This window comes from Seriola aureovittata, chromosome 1 (genome assembly GCF_021018895.1).
Source record: "Seriola aureovittata isolate HTS-2021-v1 ecotype China chromosome 1, ASM2101889v1, whole genome shotgun sequence".
NCBI lineage: Eukaryota > Metazoa > Chordata > Actinopteri > Carangiformes > Carangidae > Seriola > Seriola aureovittata.
This window is the reverse complement of record NC_079364.1, coordinates 22,721,733-22,735,244: the sequence shown is the minus strand read 5'-3', so window position 1 is coordinate 22,735,244 and position 13,512 is coordinate 22,721,733. Positions and strand designations below refer to the sequence as shown.

The 13,512-nt window shown below is 39.5% G+C and overlaps 1 protein-coding gene across 1 annotated transcript in view; it reads left to right on the top strand.

Moving 5' to 3' along the window:
• myo5aa (myosin VAa) overlaps positions 1–13,512 on the top strand; it is a 53,349-nt gene that overhangs the window by 20,091 nt on the left and 19,746 nt on the right. Inside the window, exons 6-16 of the mRNA XM_056399980.1 lie at positions 184–327; positions 3,270–3,351; positions 4,766–4,873; positions 5,222–5,328; positions 6,120–6,385; positions 6,713–6,794; positions 7,036–7,176; positions 8,267–8,392; positions 9,335–9,418; positions 12,739–12,894; positions 13,201–13,298. Coding sequence (XP_056255955.1) covers positions 184–327; positions 3,270–3,351; positions 4,766–4,873; positions 5,222–5,328; positions 6,120–6,385; positions 6,713–6,794; positions 7,036–7,176; positions 8,267–8,392; positions 9,335–9,418; positions 12,739–12,894; positions 13,201–13,298 — 1,394 coding nt within the window. The remainder of the gene's footprint in view (positions 1–183; positions 328–3,269; positions 3,352–4,765; positions 4,874–5,221; positions 5,329–6,119; positions 6,386–6,712; positions 6,795–7,035; positions 7,177–8,266; positions 8,393–9,334; positions 9,419–12,738; positions 12,895–13,200; positions 13,299–13,512) is intronic.

Sequence of the window (13,512 nt, the reverse complement as noted above, 5' to 3'; positions counted from 1 at the left end):
GGTATTCTATTTCCTCCTTGTACTTTCTGCTTCACCACAGAACTCAAAAATTACCATTCACTGTGCTTTTGTTTTGATTGATTTTGAGTTTAAACCAAATTGCTTTTGAATAAAAATGTACACCTGCTCTGTCACACTTTTAACACTATCAGGATAAAATGCTGTGTGTTGTCTTTCACTCAGGCTATTGGAAATGCAAAAACCACCAGAAATGACAACAGCAGTCGTTTCGGCAAATACATTGAGATCGGCTTCGACAACCGCTACCGCATCATCGGTGCCAACATGAGAACATATCTGCTGGAAAAATCACGAGTGGTCTTTCAGGTGAGCGCACAAATGCACATTCAAGTTTGCATGAATGCACACACACACACGGCCTGTTTTCTTATACTTGTTTGGATGTTAAACTGACTTACATTCATTCCTTAACTCATTGCAGTCCATTAACCCTGCCACAGGCATCACAGACAAATGAACAAAGTTAACCTTTGTACACTTCTACATCGACACTTGAAGGGACTCGACATATAACACAACATGCCCTATATAAATAGCCCTCACCTACATTCAGCTTCAGTTCACTGAGAGGCCAGTTTTCAGATTGTGGAGTTTGTCAGTCTTTTCAAAGCAGTTAAAGTATCATTGGCTTTATTGTGTCCTTCAGCCACATTACCTGGATTCCTGTTAGTAAATATCCTTCCTGCTGAAGTCTTCTTGTGTATGTTGAACACATTCCTGCAGTGTTATAGGTAAAAGAGAATTTCCTGAAGGGTCTGTTAAGTGTCATTTTGGTTTGTTATTGCATTTGTCACAGCCACTCCTCTACATTAACTTATTTCCTTGACATCTGAGGTGTTCTTGCTATATCAGCCAACAAAGCCTGTCTGTAGTAATGTATTTACAGCATGCACTACAGCTACAATTTAACACATTCAAGGGTTTCCTCACTGTCATGAGAATCATTGTATTGTTGCCAAAATCTCAGACTTATAACTTACTGCCTGATTTGAGCCATTACAACAAAACCATATCCTGTTTATCTGGGAACAGATTCCTGCAGGTTTTTAAACATTACAGCAAAATAACCTCATAATTATAGCAGAATTGGATTTATATTGTGTGTGGTGGTGATGTTCTCATTTGTGTTCACCAGTCCAATGTTTACCTGAAAACTAAGACAACTGACTCCCTCAGTTTTCAGTTCTCTCAAAAATTGTGTTCGTAAGTGAAGTAACACACACACCTTAACACAACTGCAAGCGCACACATGATATCACTGTCTGTGTTTTAAAACAGTGTTGGCTTCCAGTGGCTTGTAGAGTTGCTGTACATGCACACATGCATGCAGAAGCACACACAGCAAATAGGTAGCCTTGTGATGTAATATGAAGTGTCAATGTGTCAGCTTGTCAACAAGCAGGCAACATGCTGGACAAGAAACTCCTCGGTTCTCCCAGTGGACCTCTCAGCTACTGTTGCACTATTAGATATAGATAATCAATATGTTCAGTTTGTGATCTTATGATTTAACTTATATAATATGCACTTTTCCTCTGCCTGCCTTGTATACAATAACTACTTCAGTGATTTGCAACAGTTTACTGTACTAGTCCTGCTTGAACTGCTGATGCATCATCTGTAAATTTACTGGAAAATTCTGCACAGGAAAACTGTTGTGACATTTAGGAACGCTGATCACAAGTAGATCCCGAACAACACTGACAAGAAGATGCTTAACAGGACATTCACTCAGCACAGTGGTAGTAGTATAGCTTAACTTATTGATCCCACAATTTAACAATAATGTTAACCCTGCAGTAGTGATACAATAGATAATAACTGAGGATTTCTAAAATCTTCTCTCTTGGGGAGATCATAATTCTTTTTGTTTGCTTCAGGCCCTCACATGTATGAAGAAGTGCAGTCAGCCAGACACATTCTCACACACACATACAGAAGCCACAACAGTGTGTTAACTAACGTCATCAGTAAGACTCATTAAAAACAAAAAAAGAACAGAAGCAGCACACATTAACTGTCAGTCCAGCCCTTTTAAAGCAGAAGAAGTATGCAGCCATAACTTCCTTCTTCACAAAGTAGCAGGAAACAAAATAAACCTGTCCCTTTAACAGTCCATCTGTCACACTAGGCTGCAGCACTGCCACTCCTTCCCTCTTCCCCCACTTAATCTCTTTCTTTTTTTTTAGTATCAGGACGTACTTTACATTTTTACATAATGATTTAATTAATGTGCTTCTTCTGGTCAGATCTTTCTTAAGATTCTGTTTCTCTCTCTTAGCAACCTCCCATAAAGTCAAGAGAATCCAAATTAGGGCACATGTTTAAAAAGCACTTGTCTTTACACAATCCACTGTCTTGTTTCATCGCTCCTATTTTCTTTCTTATCCTGTCTGTAAAGCTCTGTCTAACTACTTCCTTGAAAAATTCTATATTGATAAAGTTTACTCTGTTTGTTTCTTATAAAACTTTATGGTATCTTTTGTGGGTGTGTTTGCCAGTAGGGTGGTGACTTGAGTTTAAAAAAAAAAAAAAAAAAAAAAAAAAAAGGATATTTTATTTCTGCACACACATACACACACTCTGCTGTTATGGGCAACACTATTGAGGAATGAGGAAGTTGGTGGAAAGACATGATAACTTTCCTCCTTACATTTTTCACATACTTGGCTCCAGTGCCACCCATTCATAGGTGTGTGTTTGTGTGTGTTTGCATTCTGTGCTTGGGTGTAGTAGCACCAATACAGGACACAGGTAACAGACTTCAAACCTTGAGGCCTTTACATTTTGTTTCCTGCTTTACAGCACCACTACACCATGCCCTTTTTAACATGAGTTATTATTTCCAACTATACTGGCCACTTGCATTATTTAACAATATGATACATCAGGTATTCCATCATGTGTGGAAAACAGGTGGGTCACATATTCATCTGTATGTCTAGGGAATTGTGAGTGTGGTAAAATAAACATGTAACATTCACATCTGACTCAGTAACATCTTTTGACATGCCCTTGAGCGAAGCATTGAATTGCCAACTGCTTCAGTGGAGCTGCCAGATGTTAAACGGTCAAACTGTATAATTCTAAAGAAACATACAGACACTGTCAACTTTCCCTGGATGAATGTGGTAATTACAACGACTGATCACTTTCACTCGTGATGTATTTGAATAAGCTGAGCATGCTACAGGTGTACATGTAGCATTTCACTCATATTATATCCTCTTCATACTTTCTTCTTCCAGGCGGATGAGGAGAGGAATTATCATATCTTCTATCAGCTCTGTGCATCATCCCATCTGCCTGAGTTCAAGAATCTGAAGCTGAGTAAGTCTCGTGCACGTACAGTATGCACACACGCACACAAACATAGACCTGGTAAATTAGGCTGCAGCACCGATGAGTGATCCAAGTCTGTCATGGAAGTCAAGTACAGATCTGTCTGCCTGTCCTACATGGGGGGAAACACTTGTTTGACTTCATAATTATAATATAATCTGAATAAATTTGTAATTTATATATGTTACCAAAATCAGTTGAAATGAAAATAAATATAAACTAAAATTAATATACTGTTCACCATAATGTGACTAATGACTGCAATGGCTCTCCACAGCGGGAAAACTGCCAGAACACTGAAAATCCATCATCCATCAGCTGATTGTTCTCAGCCAGGCAAAAAATAACAATTAAAGTTTAATTGCCATTATTTCCTGATGTATGTATCCCAGCAAGAGCCACATTTAAACTGCAACACCAACTGGAAATGATCCTGCTGTGGGCCCAAGATAGAGCTGGGGTATAAAAAAGTTGCCCCCTTCCCCCCTCCACATCTCCAAAAAAAGATCTTCACTAACCACAGTGAGGTGGCTGAAAAGTGCTGCCATGTATCAGATCAGTTTAGACGCAGCAAACTCATTGACTCAGTGGTTGAACAGGCTCTCATACAGAGCACTCCTACTGTGGCCCTGCACCTGCTCATCCGAGTCATGGGACAAACACACACACAAACGCAGCTGCTGTCTTTTCCTCTCCTGCTGACTTCCTGGCTCGATAAATGGAGTGGTTGTCACAGCCATGTCAGTGCCTCTTGTTGCCGGGCAACAGGCCATGCCTTAATTCAGTGTAAAGCATGCATGAAGATGCTGATTGTGGTGAAGTTGAGCTAACATCATTGTTACACACAGAAGTGTGCTGCTTTAACTTTTTTCTCAGAACCTTGAACCATCTGCAGAGTCTTGATACCGTGTCTGTGTCTGTGTGACAGTGTCTCAGAGTGAAACTAGGCTGCTCTCTGAATTACCTTTTCTGTAAGTGAGTTAGCCTGTGAGAATGTGATTTCTCAAACATGAGTGTGTGTCCTCGTGGAGCTATTGTTCTGATAGAGAACATTCCCACCCAATTTAAAGTAAGTGATAATGAACAATGAGACTTCCCACTACAAGAAAATAACTTTCCTATATTGTGAAAAGCAGAGCTTTGCTCTTTAATCCGGGGCCACTTAGAAAAACCGTTGACATCTGACTTTGAACATTGTTTTGTGATTCTCCTGTTCCCCTCAGCAGTACCAAACAAATCAGGATTATTGCTATGGCTACTTGCAAGGCAATCATAATCACAGACTGAGAATGTTAATAAATCATTATTGCTAAAATGTCCCAATTTATGATTTTAACATATTTTAAAGCATGTCAGCATGTTTTCTAATTTATTTATTTACTTTTCCCGTCTCTACATTCAGGCAGTGCAAGCAACTTCCTGTACACGAGGCAGGGCCGCAGCCCCGTTATCGACGGTGTCGACGACACCAAGGAGCTCTGCACCACTCGCAATGCCTTCACATTGCTCGGTAACACACACACACATACTGTATGTAAAAATATAGACACATACAGATCTGTGTGGAAGCTGGAGGAATTTGTAACCTGTGCATGTCAGTGAGAACTCATCTGGCCGCTGTGTTTACTTAACTGGTAACTGTATTCTTTAACTATAAAATAAATTAAAAAAGTACCAGGCAAGAAACTTTAGGATGAACATGGGGATCATTTTAGGATATTAACAAAGGTTTAAGGATGGACATTGTATACTGGGGTTAAGATTGGGATTGCAACAGTGAATGTAAGTCACGCAGATATTCAGAGTGTCAGTGTAACCTGAGTGTGTATCTGTGTTTGTGTGTGTTTGTCCTCTGCAGGCATTAATGAGTCCTATCAGATGGGGTTGTTCCAGGTTTTGGCTGCTATTCTTCATCTGGGAAACGTGGAAATAAAGGACAGAGATTCAGACAGCAGCCTCATTCCTGTGAGGATAATATTTATAATTCAATACTGACTTTTAGTGGGACTTGTGTCAACCAGTTGCATAATATATGCAATTTACTATGGATGGATGGATCTATGGTTATGTGAATTTTAGTTTGAGTTTTTATTTGAATAAAATTCCCTGTCTTGTCTTTTTCTGATCTTGTGTTCCAAGTCCCATTTTTGTTCAGTTTGGGACAAAAGAATGTTCTCCGTCCCATTTCACACACCATAACAAACATATATACAGAAATCAAATTGTGTTCACATATGGTCTCGAGAAGTGTTGCATTCATTTCCAATCTGTTCCTTTTTGTCATAAACAGCACTCGGTTTAAATGTTAACATGATCCAAGGCAACACTTTTGCTTTCAAAAGCTTGACACAGGAAAGACATAATATTAAAATCTCTGTGATCAAAAGTCTTAAATTAGAAATTTGCATTAATATGATGGCGTTTAATATTTGAGGCAGTCTAAAAACAATTACGTCATAGATTACTATTATATTAATTATGAATGTGTTAGTTGATCTATAAAAAGACATCATGCACCTATTTACATTTACAACATTACCATAGTCACTGTGGAGATGTATGAGTTATAGATAGAGCGCATCTTTAAGGAGTGTCTAGATATAACAATGAGAGATCCAAGAGGATCATCTGAAGAAGTAATAAGTCAGTGCTATAATTTTTTGCTGAAACATTTATTTATTTATTTATTTATTTATTTATTTATTTATTTATAGCATCAACCTTATTGTAATGACTACTCTCCTCTTTTTCTTTAGCCCAACAATCGGCACCTGATGGCATTCTGTGAGCTGGTAGGCGTGACCTACCAGGACATGTCTCAGTGGCTGTGCCACAGGAAGCTGAAGACGGCCACAGAGACGTATATCAAACCCCTCCCTCGTCTGCAGGCCACCAACGCCCGTGACGCGCTGTCCAAACATATCTACGCCAAGCTCTTCAACTGGATAGTAGAGCACGTCAACAAGGCTCTGATCACCAATGTCAAACAGCACTCTTTCATCGGGGTCCTCGACATCTATGGGTACGTTTGTGCATTTGCTTGTCTGTGTGGGATCAGTTTCAGAGGAGTAACAAAGAGGGATAACAAACCAATATGAGCTTTTCCCCTTCATTAGTCAGATTTGTCCTAATTTGTTAATAGACATTATAGTGCACACCATTTGTTAGATCTAGTAGTGAAGAACATTTCACTGACTGTCTGACCAATTAACTGCAGTCGACCACTGGAAATGATTTCAGGAAATATGTGAAACAAAGTCAACAGAAATAATTTGCACAAGCATGAATTTGATGAATGAACAGACCAACAGTTATTCAGCTGCTTAACTCCACTGTTCTTCCCTACAAGGTTTGAGACATTTGAGATCAACAGCTTTGAACAGTTCTGTATCAACTACGCTAATGAGAAACTCCAGCAGCAATTCAACATGGTGAGCAGCATGTGTTTTACTCGTAGGATCGCTAATTATATTCACACACATTGTTGATTTAATGCAAGTACGCAGCTTAACCCTCAACTCTGTGTGTGTGTGTGTGTGTGTGTGTGTGTGTGTGTGTGTGTGTGTGTGTGTGTGTGTGTGTGTGTGTGTGTGTGTGTGTGTGTGTGTGTGTCTGTGTGTGTGTGTGTGTCTGTATGTGTCTGTGTGTGTCTCTGTCTCTTTTTGTGCACAGCATGTGTTCAAGCTGGAGCAGGAAGAGTACATGAAGGAGCAGATCCCCTGGACTCTGATTGACTTCTACGACAATCAGCCCTGCATCAACCTCATAGAAGCCAAGATGGGAATTCTGGACCTGTTGGACGAGGAGTGCAAAGTACTTTTGATTCAGTCCGATAAATTATATTTAACACTTCAGATGCAGAGAGCATTGTTTCCAACACACCACAGTTGCCTTTTATTTGATGCAGTTTACTGTTTCGACCTTTTATGAGCTCTGTCCAAAAGAAAAGCGTTTTGTAGTTAATCTGTTTTTACATGATTGGTACAAAATTTAAAAGAATAAATACAATGTAAGACTTGATGACTCATGAGTTCTGATAGTGGGTCAAACAGGAAAAGTAGACTCCATGCTGCACATTGAGAAGAGGCTTGTGGGTTGAGAATATTTTTTCTGCTAATATCCACGTTCTGCTTCACATTTTACACACACCAGATCAGACCAGAGACTCCGACACCTACATGTATATTTCACATCAGAGTTCACCTGCAGGAAGGAAACACAGAGTGAAACAATGACCACTAGTTTCAACAACTGCAAGACAGTTTCTCTTCTTCCTTTTTGTCCAGTTTACACAGAGAAACTGAATGCTTCTATTCATGCTCATTAGATATTGAGCACTTTCAGCTGTAATTCGGATAATAAGTCAGTTTACAGTCTGATTGTATGTTTCTTTGTTTGTTTGTAAAAGTTTAGTTTAAGTTGAATGTATTTAAAATAGCACACTTACGATTGTGGTAGCAGTCACATTAAACATGTCAGCCTCAGTGTCAAGTGCATACTGCTCATATCTGTAGCATCTAAACTTTCATAGCTCAGCCAGATCACTAACAATGCTAACTAATCTCTCTGTGGCTCGTAACCTCTACAAGGTCATTTTATAGGCTGTTGACATTTGAGGTGGGCCACACTGCTGACATTATTGCAGGGACATGCACTTGCTGGCAAGGAAATATCAGAAAACATTTCTGTATGAGTTGAGTGACAAGACAAATAGCAACACCTCTACAATTTAATGAAATGCAATCTAATAACTCTACAATGAATATAGTCTGACCTAACATTAAGTTTTGTTGTAGAGGGATTTGTCTTTCACTGGTCATTCAGTGTAATTATGAGCAGAGTGGTTTGTACTCCACATGTTTCCCTGATTGCTTCCTCAGTGTCTCTTCCCTCTGTTTGCCAGATGCCCAAAGGTTCAGATGATTCTTGGGCTCAGAAACTGTACAACACCCATCTGAAGACCTGCTCCCTCTTCGAGAAGCCACGCATGTCCAACCGCGCCTTCATCATCCAACATTTTGCTGACAAGGTGGGACTGAATGACATTGTTTGTTTCATGTTGTGCATAGTGTTAATCATAGCACATGGATTCAAATCATTCATTCATTTGGAAATCAAGTTTCGTTTCTTACTCAGCCAGAAAAGTAACGTGAAGGCAGGTGTTGGTTTGAAGGATTAGTGCACTGTGTTAGCATTTGCCTTTTCAGCTGCATAGACAACATTTAGGAACAGATTGGCTGCAGTGGCTACTGCAGTGCTGGTGTGTGATATTTTTAGGATGGCTGGAGGACAGTTGACTTATTCCATTGTTATCACTGTTTTCATGCAAAAAGGCACTTCTGCAATGAAGTGTTTAGAGTGTCTTTGTGTGTGCTGATGTAATTCACTTTAGTATAATACATCTCATATCTTGTAATGAGGTAAGTGTTATTTTTCATGTCTGTTTTTAGATCCTCACTATAAGGTTACACATAAATGGGTCAAGGACAAATGTAGGATTTCCCAAGAGGTCTCCTGATATTAAAACGAGATCCCTCGGAAACATTTCTGACCAAACATTTGCAATGATTGATCATCGTGTATTAAAAGAAACTTGCATCAAGGACTAGGGCTGTATATAACCTAAAGTGCAGACCTGACTGTTTGCTGTCACTGGTCACCTCAATTTGACTTAAAACCAAGAGATGAAAAAATAATTTAAACATGAGTTATATCTTCAATTATAATTTAAAATATTGAGGGTTAGTCTGCTGAATACAGACCCTGCATGTTTGTGCCCCTCTGAGGAAAATCTACAAAAATAAAAAAATCACAACACCTTGCCAGTCATGTGGAAATAATTTAAGGTTGGCATTTTCAGAAGAAGAGTTTCAGTAAAAAACAAAAAGTTTACAAGAATATTTTGAAGTTGTAACACAAGCTGTGCTCTGTTGTTGTTGTTGTTGTTGTTGTTGTTGTTGTTTTTGAACAGGTCGAGTATCAGTGTGAAGGTTTCCTGGAGAAGAACAAGGACACTGTGAATGAAGAACAGATCAATGTGCTGAAGGCCAGCAAGGTGAGACGCACACACACAAACACAGACATCTACTTCACATGACAGTGTATACAGTAATTCAAAAGCATATCCTGCAAAGGCAGCAGAGAGGAGTCCTGTAAAACACGTGTCTGTGTATCTTCAAAAGAAGCTTGAGGCTTTGGCACCTCGTCTCGTGAGGAAGAATAAACTATTGTCTACTGACCGTCTGAAGGCTTAGGGAAGTGGCGCCCCCCACTGGCCACATGGAGATAATGTTGGCCCCAGCAATGAAAACAAATGATGGATGATGAGATTTACTGTCAGTGAGGTCTAGTTTTGTTTACAGATAACAGACAAAGCTGAACATACACACACACAGTTCAGTGATTTTTCACATCAGATTCATGCTAGTTGTGTCAAAGTGGGACTTTACCACAAAGTTTTAAAAGATACCATAACCTCTTTTCAATTAATCAATCAATAATTTGTAAAGAGTACATACATCGCAGGGATCATTTTTGGGACCAAAATGAAATGGAACTGAAACACTTTATATGAGACTCTACATGAGGATCCAGTCTCTCTACACACTACTCACTCCACGTGCTATTGAGCCTGAATAAGTCAGATCACATCTGAGGTAACATCACGTGTGTGTGTGTGTGTGTGTGTGTGTGTGTGTGTGTGTGTGTGTGTGTGTGTGTGTGCGCGCACACGCGGGAGTGGGTGTGTGTGTGTGTGCATTTTGGTTCAGGATCAGTGGGTAAAACCCTGTCAGGTCAAAAGGGGCCAAAGCCTTTAAATCCTTGCTGATGTTTTGGTTGCACACACACACACACACACACGTACACATACATACATACATACGCACACATACATACACACAGAGGCTATGATGCAGTATGTTTGTCCAAAATGCTCACAGTGACCTTCGACTGTTCTCTTATAGACTTCAACAAGAGCAGAGTTGGGTAAGGGTTGAAATACTGTCTGCTCTAACCTCTAACACGACCACTTAACATATACACACACAGACACACAAACACATTGTATAGTCTTATTGTTGCCGTGGAGATCAGTAAGACTTAAACAATTGGGATTAAATTGTAATGACCTCTTAAGGAGATTTAGTCTAATTAAGTTTCTTTTAGTTCTTTGCCAAGCTTATCCCATCATTTCTTGTGTGTGTGTGTGTGTGTGTGTGTGTGTGTGTGTGTGTGTGTGTGTGTGTGTGTGTGTGTGTGTGTGTGTGTGTGTGTGTGTGTGGTGATTACCTGTACCTGGGTTTTTCATACACGTGTAAATTGTCAGTTAAAGACGTTATCTGCTTGCCTTATCTAGTCACCTGGTACTCACCCACTTTATTTTTTGCATAACTGTTTTTAAACCACTCATAACAGACAGAGAATAACAGAATAATAGTTATTTTGCAAACATTCAGCAACTAACTATTTTCATTGCATCATCATATAACACAGTAACATACAACATGTGGAGGTAGAATATGCTGCTGTACTAAAAGATAAAACATTTTTTTGGTTGACTGGATGAACCTGATATCTCACAATGAAAAAAGTTCAAAGGGCAACACACACCAGCATCCTGATGTCGGGATGCGACACTGTTCTATTTCCCAGCACCGAAAAAGCAGCAGTTTACTGATGACAAATCCAGGATAAAGAGGATGCAGTTATCTCAAACCTCTGAACACTAACAATTAAATATTTCAGTGTGTAATTGCTCCACATACAGATGGTACCCGCACTGCTCAAAACTGTACTGTGACCTGCGAGATGCACACAAGAGTCTCACAGACAAGACATCTGCCTGCAAGTCTAGTCAGTGCGATGCATTAAAGAAATGCCTGATGATATTATTTCCTGTGATGCACTGCGATCTGGGAACAGGATCAAAAAATTACAGCAGAAAAAACACCAGCCACTCCTGTGTAGCTGTGATTCAACCACAGACTTGTTGTATTTCATATTGTGCAGGAATTCAGTAGTAATGAATCCCATTGATCAAAAATTATCATCCCATCATGCTCTTCACATCACTGTACTGTACATCATCATCATTAGTCTGCCTGGTTTTATTTCCTTTTCGGTTGGAATCATAGATGTGTATTGTAGTTTTGGATGGGGATGGTAATGATTTTGAACTTTGGGTTTTTGGTTCCTTTAACCTTTCCTTTTAATGTCATTGTGTTTCTGTTGTCACTGTGTCTCCATATGTTGTCCATGTATGTTTGGTTCTGTCCTCATCATGACAACCCTTCCCTGCCAGCAGAAGGTAAACAGAGGCGTTCTTACAACGCTGGGCTGCCTGTAGCTCTTCTTTTAGCTCCTTTTTTTATCTTTTATCTTTCCTCCTTCTCCGTCTCTCTCTCCGGCACTGACTTAACAGCACTGAGGAGATTGAAGTTCTGTGTGTGCGTGTGTGTGTGCCTTTTGTTTGCTGCATGGGGAGCACTAAAGGCACTCTGAGAAAAGGGGACTGGACATAAAAACAAGGGTCAAAGGAAGGAGGGTATTATGTTTTCAGAATGATGCTGAAAGCGAGCAGCACGTAAAGCCCTTGTGGCTCTGGCTGTCCTGCTTAATGAAGGTGGCGAGAGAAGCAGCATGGCGACGCTCTGAGCACAGCAGGAGGACGTGAAGCTGCACAGATAACACAGCATCCTCCTCATATAACCCCAGTGTTATATGGAACATGACTGATGTGTGCGTGTGCTTTACTAAAGGGCATACATTGTACATGATACTACTTATGTCATAACATCGTGGCAAAATAATATCCTGCAGACATATATGTCACCAGCATACTGCCATATATGACAAAATATAACCTTTTTGTCATGTTTATTGGCTTTTTATAACATTGTAACAACTGTGTGACTGTGAATGAGTTTAACAAACGCTAATCAACAAATCAAATGACATCTACTCACTCATCTACTTCACCTTTCAAACAGCTTTTCAGCTGTGAAAATGCTGAGTTTAATTAACTCTCATGTCAAACTGTCTTTACACTTGATTACTTGACTTGTATGATAAGGTTTATAAATTTAAAAAATATCAATATGCTCAAAATATATCTGTCATCCTGCTTTGCCTTTGCCTATATGCACTACGCAGTAAGTAAGAAAACCAGAACGCATGGCTATAGGAAGAGACTGTTAGAAAGTGCAGTTCTACTCATGTGTGATCTACAGTAGTTGCACTGAAGCTTTGACTCTTTATCAAGAGTGATAAAAATGCTTTGTCGTTAATTTATTTCTCAGCATATAAGTATTGCCTGCAGTGTCTGATGCTACCCTCAGCTATTCTGTTGCTGACTGTATTTGGTGCTGTTCCCAGTTTGACCTGCTAGTGGAGCTGTTCCACGATGAGGAGAAAGCGACCACTCCCACTGGTCAGGTCCCAGGGACTGGGGGCCGGACCCGCCTCAGCATCAAACCTGACAAGAGCCGAGAAAAAAGCAGCAAGGACCACAAGAAGACAGTCGGCTGCCAGGTTGATCATCTCTCCAGTGTTTAGTTATTTAGACTGATGCTGTTTTATCAATTTCATTTGGTTAATGTCAAGATGTAAGAAAAACCCTATTTAAAAAACCCTAGTAATTGTTCATCTATTAGCGTTACATTGTTTTAATACTGATTATAATGCTATGAACAGCAGTTTGTGACATGAATGCCAATTATCCAGAGTTGATTTTTAAACATTCATTCAGCTTAATAGTACAAAAGTAATGGTGATGGTGATGATGATGATGATGATGATGATGATGATGATGATGATGATGACGGTCCTCTCTTGTAGTTTCGTAACTCTCTGCAAATGCTGATGGACACTTTGAATGCAACCACTCCACATTACGTCCGCTGCATCAAACCCAATGACTTTAAGATGGCCTTCTCGTGAGTCTCCTCTCTGTTTTATATGTCTTCTTCTCTTTTTGAATTTAAGAAACTGAAGACAGTAAATCATTTTGGTATTATTTTAGCAATTATTCTGTGGCAGCAAAGTGATTCATTTTTTCTTTCGCCAACTTCAGATTTCTTCATATTCTCAATTTAGATTTTAGATATTAGTAACACTGCACTCATTTATTTAAATTGCATTCAAGACAAC